This window comes from Nematolebias whitei, chromosome 14 (genome assembly GCF_014905685.2).
Source record: "Nematolebias whitei isolate Nwh7 chromosome 14, NemWhi1, whole genome shotgun sequence".
In the NCBI taxonomy this organism is placed as follows: domain Eukaryota; kingdom Metazoa; phylum Chordata; class Actinopteri; order Cyprinodontiformes; family Rivulidae; genus Nematolebias; species Nematolebias whitei.
The window spans coordinates 17,368,178-17,376,302 of NC_056511.1; the positions used below are offsets into that span (position 1 = coordinate 17,368,178).

At 39.9% G+C, this 8,125-nt stretch overlaps 1 protein-coding gene across 1 annotated transcript in view; it reads right to left on the reverse strand.

Annotated features, from left to right (window-relative positions):
• The window catches only part of LOC119419990 (von Willebrand factor A domain-containing protein 7-like), a 10,312-nt gene extending 2,443 nt beyond the window's left edge, over positions 1-7,869 (reverse strand). The window contains exons 1-14 of the mRNA XM_037687358.1: positions 7,687-7,869; positions 7,341-7,613; positions 7,165-7,258; positions 6,914-7,048; positions 5,606-5,792; positions 5,335-5,510; positions 5,126-5,238; positions 4,889-5,005; positions 3,013-3,222; positions 2,804-2,936; positions 2,466-2,615; positions 1,913-2,005; positions 479-738; positions 70-363 (exon numbers count right to left, since the gene is read on the reverse strand). Of these exons, the coding sequence (XP_037543286.1) occupies positions 70-363; positions 479-738; positions 1,913-2,005; positions 2,466-2,615; positions 2,804-2,936; positions 3,013-3,222; positions 4,889-5,005; positions 5,126-5,238; positions 5,335-5,510; positions 5,606-5,792; positions 6,914-7,048; positions 7,165-7,258; positions 7,341-7,613; positions 7,687-7,869 (2,418 nt within the window). The remainder of the gene's footprint in view (positions 1-69; positions 364-478; positions 739-1,912; positions 2,006-2,465; positions 2,616-2,803; positions 2,937-3,012; positions 3,223-4,888; positions 5,006-5,125; positions 5,239-5,334; positions 5,511-5,605; positions 5,793-6,913; positions 7,049-7,164; positions 7,259-7,340; positions 7,614-7,686) is intronic.
• Between the last annotated feature and the right edge of the window lie 256 nt (positions 7,870-8,125).

Consider the following 8,125-nt stretch of genomic DNA (forward strand, 5'->3'; position numbering starts at 1 on the left):
GATAGATAGATAGATAGATAGATAGATAGATAGATAGATAGATAGATTACAGTTATATGGCAATATTACCTTGTTGAGAACAGAGAAGAGCAATACGATGTAGTTTGTGTCTGAACCCTCCGGAGACTCGGCCTCAATAGTCAGCATCACATCAGTGCCTGACGGGGTGTTTAGAGGTGCTGACATGACCACTGTACCATTCGTGCTGTTTCCACTTCCCAAGAATAAAATAGTTGGAGAAGTTGATTCAAAACCTCTGCTGTTGGTGACTCGGAGGGTCAAGTTCCCTCCTGTTCCATTAGTCATCACAGTGAAAGGCACAGAGAATGGCGTGCCTGGTATCAAGATGCTATCTGAATCAGCCTAAAGAAAGATAATTATATTTCAGGGTGTGTAAATATAATTTGCTCTTTGCAGCTTATCTCATGGTTTATGTGATGTATTCTGTCATACGGTAATGTTTTTGATGGTTGCTCACCGTAATTTTTAGATTTGAACCTCTGAATTTGGTGAGGGACTGTCTTTGAAAAATATTTGAAGAATCTTGATTGCTCCCTTTCACTCGAACCACAAACTCCACTGATGGTATCATGTCGACCTGGACTAAAAAGTTTCCACTCCCTTGTGGCACTACAACTCCTTTGATCTCTTCTGATCCGGACGATACAATCAGAGCTACTTCTGTCACAGTGGCAGAGTCACTTCCAGTTAAAGACACCAACAAGCTGCCACTAAGACCTTTACAGAAAAATATTACATAATGATTGTGATAATGATGACGGTAAATGGGAAATGGTAAATGGACTGTACTTATATAGCACCTTTCTATCTTATTTCAAGAGTGCTTTACACTACAATCTGTGCCTCATTTACCCATTCATACAGCACTCTAATAGATCTCTACAAAGCTAATTGAACAAATCATTCTAAAGAGACTAATCAGTGCTTTAGATCATATTCATACACTGATGGGACACACATCAGAGGCTATGAGGGATTCAGTGTCTTGCCCAGGGACACTTCGACATGTGACTGCTGGTGGATTCGAACCCCCAACTCTCGCATTGGAGGATGACTGCTCTAACCACTCAGCCACAGCCACCCCTGATGGGACATGATAATCAAAATTTCTATGCATCATACTTTGTTTCTCAAGTGAAGTGGTAATCAGTTGTAAGCAGTCTATATCTTACCTGCAGTGACAAGCTAAGCAATTCCAGTTTGGAGAATCACAGACAAGTTTTATAGTTGAGTCAAGCTAACAACTGGCCAGGGCTCAGTCAAAAACAAATATCTGCTATAATAAGTATTATTGCCTCTCAATTTTTCCACATGAGGCAGTTCACTATGTCACAATTTTCTTGACCAAATCTGCAGTGACCTGCAGTTCCTCTGGTCTTACTTTAAAATGGTAACTACTGGTATTGAAAATGAGTGACACAGTGGCTTTTTCTGATGAATTAAGGGTATGCAGTAAAAAAAAGAACAAGTGTTTATCAGAGGGACAAAATCTTCTGGGGGCTTGGCTGATCAGTGCTAGGATGCAATGAGCAGACACATGCATAAAGTTAGCATAGCACCACAAACAATTCCTGCTCATGTTGCTATGCTAACAGATCGGGAAAACAACAGCAGCTTTAACAACTGTGTTATACCAAAGTGGCAAGATGTAATACTTAATATAGCAGTCACTCAGATTACTAGAAATAAATTAAATTTCAGTTGATTTAGATGGTTGCAAATTTTGAATTTTGAATTGGTTTTGTTTCTAGTAGCCTGTAGCTTGATACGGATTTTCTTCCTGATTCTCCAAACTGACATCACTCCAATCGTTGTCTGCTATGAATAAGAAAATGACTGAACACAACCCTGCTTAATTAAAGGAAGTATCCTTTTGTTTGAAAACTTTTACCTGCTCTTGGACGTGTATCAAGAGCATCAAACCCAATAAATGGGTCCTGGGATGGCTCGACAAAGTGAAACAAGAAGTCAATTGGGCTCTGACCTGCAAATAAAGGTTGCAAAGAATCACAAAATGAGTATTCGTTTTGTTCCACTGCACAAAATTCTGTGACTTTGGAAGTTTCATTGAACCTAATAAGTCCCAGTAAAATGACCAAGACAATTTATTTCGACAAAAGATTAACATGAAACTGGAGTTATCGGTCGTAAGTAGTTTAAAGGAATTTTTTTTGTTTTAAGGCTGGGTTAAAAAAAGCAGTTTTTGTGTCAAAGTTTACTTTTTTTTTCATTGTACCTAACCTTAAAGTAGTTTTTTTTTATTAATACATACAATCTGGCCTATAAAACATAAAAATCTTTTACAAACAATTTTTGTCGCAAAAGTCTCAAAGAACATAGGTTTGGTGACATCATTTATGACCTTTTTATAATCTTCAGTTTTGTTAGACGAGTAGCATAAAGCCTCTAGTACTAGCAAACAATGTACGCAAGCAGTTTCTCACCCATAACTCTTAGAGTGTAGGGGTTAGTCGACATCATTCTGATTTCCCACTGTCCAACTTGGTTTTTGAGCTGCAGAGTTATGAAATTTCCTAATGACTGGGTTGCCGTGATCAGAGAACCTGCAGAGTCAGTGCTTTCCTGAGATGCACCTAAAAACAAAACCAACAATCACACTTGGAAAAAATTATAATAATTAGCTGCCAACGCTAATAATAAAGCACTTTTTACAGTGACTGTAAAATCAATAAACAACAAACAAATTTCTTAACAGATTCTCACAGTTTTAAAAATGTTTTAAGCATTTTAGGAAGGACATAAAGAGTTCTGCAGTTTATACCTGTTGGGCTGATGAGAGTGAATGTAACAGAGCGGCCAGTGATGTAAACGATCAAGTTTATAACAGTTTCATCAACCAAAAATGTAAAATTGTCAGCTGTTCCTGGGCTCCTGGCAGCCTGAAGAAGGGTCACCTGACAAATCAAAGTTATTAGACTAAAGATGGATAATCTTTGAACTGAAGCTACTCAAGTCGAGGTTGATGTTTACCAGAGAGGAGTTCATGGATTGAGTTATGACTGCTGTGGCGGCTTGAAGCTCGCTCGTTGTAACTTCTATAGCCTGACCTCCTGATGCCTGAGCCAGCTCTCTGTACAGCTGAGCATCAGAGTCTGCGATCATTCTCACCTGTGGCTGGTTGGCGTTGCTTCTTTTTCTGCGACGATTAGTCGCTGTTGAATCAGTAATCATAAAGTTGACCTGGAATCAGAGTGACACTGAAATAAGCCCACCTGCGCAGTAGTGGTTACCAACCAAATGGATTATAAACGCAACAATATTACCAGTAGTCACAGCAATAAATCAAACCATCACAAGAACAGATAAATGTGAACAAGTTTAAACAGTAATATATACAGTCTTGACCAATTTCTGTTAGTGATCCTATAAATTTGGAATCAAATATGTTCTGATGCTCTGTCCTAATAAGGGCTACATATTTTTTGATATCACTTAAATCACCTAACCAGGGCTACTTTAAACAGGTACCAACTCTGGTAGGGTGCTATGTATAGGGCAGGTGGCAGGCAAGGGGTGTGGAATGTCACCCCACTGGCAGGTGAGGAGTCAAACCAGATATAACTGGACTCAGGGATCTGGAACCCAACTCTTGAAGAATGGCTTGACTCTTCAACAACAGAGTTGCTCAGGAAGAGAAACGTCCACTGCTTTTGGAGGAGGGGTATTCAGCTGAGTGCCGCTGTGTTGGGTTCTCCCCAGTAAACAAGAGCATTGCCTTTCTGTGACTTAGAGCTGCAGGAGGGAGGATTCTGTTTGTGGTTGTTCTAATGCACTTAACAGCAGGTCATATAACCAGACCTTGGAGTCAGGATGTTGTTTGATGAGTGAATTTGGGGATTATGTTGTTCTCCTAGGTGACTTCAAAGAAAGAGTTATCTGGAAGTGGGTGTTTGGGAGAAACAACCTCCATGAACTGAACCCAAGCTGTATTTTTGTCCCCTTTTACGGATCTAAGAGGGAATACTGGAAACACCCTCCGTCCATCCGTTCATGTTGTGAGCATGATAACTTAAAGAAAATAAGTGAAATGGTAATTTCCATTTTGGTGTGCGGTTGCATCTCGGCGTAAGAAAGGTTCTTTTCAAAAATTGGATTGCCAGGTCAAATTCCAAGATAACTGCCATAGTCTGTTTGCATTTTGAGCATGATCACTTGAAAAACAAGTGAGGTACCGACTTCTGTTTTGTTGTATAGCTGCATCGAGTTGTAAGAACGTCGATTATCAAAAAAATGTGGTTGCCACGTCAAAATCCAGTCCAGAGAAACTCACTTCAAACTTCAAAAACTAACTATTCAAACCCCTCGGTGACAGAAGACATTGGCGTACCACTTGTATTATTTAACTTCTTTGCTAAGCATAGGCTGTTCACAATGACCAAATAAGCATAGGGTGATCCATTAATGTGCTTGGTACCAGGCTACCTTGGGCCAAAAGTTGATGACTGATTTTGTAGTCATGGCATCAGTTCTGTCGCCCTATGTCTTGAACACTTGGGTACAGACAGAGTCTGGGCTGCCAACTAATCGTTATCTGTTGTTGAGTTGGGTATGGTGGTGGAGAAAGCTGCCAGACAGATCAGGTAAAACCAAATGAATGGTATGGGTACACTGAAGGTTCTCCAGGTATGTCCAATTTAAATGAGTCACGGGGCAGACCGAAAAACTTATGGAGGAATTATATATCCTCTTTGACCTGGGAGACCTTCTCCCATCGAGAAGCTTGAGCGTGTCAATGGGGAGAAGGATATCCGAGTTGTCCTCTTGGACATGTTGCCCCTGCAACCCGACCATGGATAGACAGCATAAAACGGATGGATTGTTTTTTACATGTAGACCAGTCACTTACCACTGACTGGGTTCGCTCGATGAGTGCGATCACAGTGTTCTTCAAGTATTTGTCTTTCGCAGGTGCATCCGTGAAGAGAAAGATCTCTGAATTAAAAGGAGCACTTGTTAAAGCCAACTAAGTTTGACAGGGAAAAAACAAATCACAGACACACACACACACACAGAAAAAACATTTCGGTTAAAATTATTTCCACCTCAACAACCTTCAGAAAAATTTGATCACACAGTGTGGCACCTGCAATGCTGAAAGACTCATTTCCTGATCATCTCCTCCACCAGAAGCTGTTAGGGAATTAATAGTGCTTTTAAAAACTGTAGCATTTGTTGTTTTTATCAGTGGACCAAATCCTAGACAGAACCAAAAAAAAAAGTGTTTATTCTTCATTTTCACCAAGTCAATCAGATAAAACATTATGTGTTACTTAAATCATCCTAAAGAGATACCTGGATCATTGAAAGGAACAAGAATGTAAACTGAGGGTTCATTCTTTGCTCCTAAATGACTGATGATTATAGAAGAAGTGACTGTCTTCACCACTTCAATGTCGTCACTCATGCTCTTTGTGGTGTCAGTGACAAAACAAAGAGCTCTGCTGGACCCCTTGAAGATGCCAACCATGCTAAAGAATTAAGACACAAAATATATATATATTAAATTAAACAGCGCAAAACCCCATAACAATCTCAGTTAAAACATGTACAAAGACTTCCATACCGTAGGAATGTTCGGTCTCCAGCAGCAAGTCTGATGTCCTCCAGCAGCTCACTGCTTGCAGCTATTGCCAGGTTTGCTGCTTGGCTGTGGAGGAATCCATGATTGGAGGTGAAGGTGTCTTTATTGATCCCACCTGTTGGCTCAAGCTTACTAGAAAAATCAGTCGCTCCTCCATGGCTGCACTTTCCTTTTGAGAAGATAAAGGTTGGTCAGTTAGTGATCTCAGAATATCTGACAGATTTTCCTGTGGCTCATTGTAACTTTGATATCATACTGGAGGAGTGTTTTGAGAACAGTGAGTCAGTGTGGAGAAACTGATGAAAAAAGTAGCCAAAGGGGACTCTGTACAACAGTTATTACATGCGAATCGTATTCTGTATGCCGCCCCTACAAGTAGATGCAAATTGTAGGTGTATAACAAATTTTGCTGGTCAATTAATTGTTTCAGAAATTATTGCGATAAACGATAATATTGTTTGAAATTTGATAATAATTAGTCATTGTCAAATTTAAGAAGAAATGTTGGTTAATTTTTGTGTGTATTACCTTTTTTGACCACTGGATGGCAGTATAAGACATTTTGAACCAAAAGATTAATAGTGAGGGAGCGAGCAGTGTGTCTCTTTAAGAAAAATGGGAGGGAGGCCCATTGACGTGACATGGGCTGTCTCTTGTTCCTGTTTTTTCTTTCTCAAAATGTGGTGTGGTTTGAGCTTTTTAGCATAGCATATTTCACACAAAGCTTTTAATTAAAAAAAATCAGTAAACAAGTTCTCTGCATCTTTTTGCAGAGAAAAACAACTTTTTACACAAAGGCACAGGTTTCAACCATGAATTTTGGAGCTTCGACAAGACTGAGGTTTTTTTCTCGAGGTCGCCCTGTTAGCTTAGCTCGTAGTTTAGCGTCTCAGCTTAGCTGCTTTTTAACGATCCAAAAACGCAATTTTAGATCATTAAAATGGATTTTAAAGAGAAAACAGAAAGGGAGTTGACACTGAAGAGCTTGAGCCTTTTGTCATCCAGTGTCCAACAGAACGAGAGACACGAAGAAACGATAAAGTCGATAAATGAAAATGAGGTTGATCATTTTAATTTATCATTCGATTAATTGATTTATTGTTGTGCGACAGGCCTAGTACTGACTATAATGATGTTCTGCCATTGGTAAACAACAATCAAACACAAACCTTACAAAAGCTTACAGAGTGAAAGAAACCAAGCCCAAGCAACAGACTCAGCCATGCTTTTGGAAACCTTTTCAGTTTGCAAATTAAAATGATGTTGAAAGTAAATTAATTAATCTAATACCTTTTGGTTTGGTTGAGACAAAAGGGAATAGACCAGTGTAGCCAGAGGTCAGGATCTGTTCGGCTGTGATGTCCTCCAGGATGTTGTTTATGCAAACATCATTGTCACAGCTGCGACACGTTGCTCTGCTTGCATCTGATCAAACAAAAATCAGCCATTAGTTATTGTTTGCTTTCTAGCACAGTACTTTTCAAACTGCATACCTCATTAGTTTTCTGTCTGCTAGCCCAGCCATCAGACCACCTCTTTACCTGCTGTGTTCCCAATGCTGCTGCCTGCTCTGATCAGATTAGAGTTCGGGCGTGTGTTTCCCAGTTCCACCCAGTTACTGTGACTGTAGAAATCCTTCAACATGGGAAAAAAATGAACAGATTTTATTTGAACAATTCTTTAAACAGCAACATTTTAAACTGATCAATAGGCCTACTTGTAAAGGATGTAGAATCTCTCCCAGTTGCTCCCTTGCTGCCTCGTAGTTCTCCTTCTTGTTGCTGGCTTTGACAGCTGTCAGTCCCTCTGTGATGATGCGCCTTCCTTCAGTGAACATCTCCTTATCAAAGTGGAAGCTTGACTGGAAGGGGTAGCGGATGTCCACTCGTGAAGTCCTCAACTTGATGCATGTAATGGCTTGGCGGAAAGTTTTGGAGGACTGAGAAGCACCGCAGGCGGCAGCAACAGCTCCTGCTGTGAAAGGCTGAGTCTAAAGACAAAGTTAACTCATGTCAATAGTAGGCTACTAACCAGAGAGTTTTTGTGCAATGAATTAACCATACAGGAAAACTGAAGTCGCTCCCTTCATCTTGAGCCAGGTCACGGCAAGTCTGTAAAGTGGCATTTAAAATAGCTTGTTCTGTGATTTCTTGGTGACTCAGAGAGACTCCTGGTAATATTCCAAAGCCATGAGCTCCGGCGTGCAGGAGGACGAAACAAATCACAGCCAGTCCTGGGGACTTCATCCTTTGAGTTTTCTAAACTGGGAGGAAAAAAGACACCAGTGGTATTTTTATTTCATCATTGGGTTTGTCATCAGAAGTTTGTATATGCCCACATAATAACACAGATGTGGCTCGTTATAGAAAACAGTGACAAACAAATTAAATAGCTCTCTATGAGTGTACATTTTTTAAACAATCTATTATTTTTCACAAAGTCACACAGTCAGTTTGGAATTTTTGTCTCACATTTAATTTTTTTACTACAACTCTGCAGTTG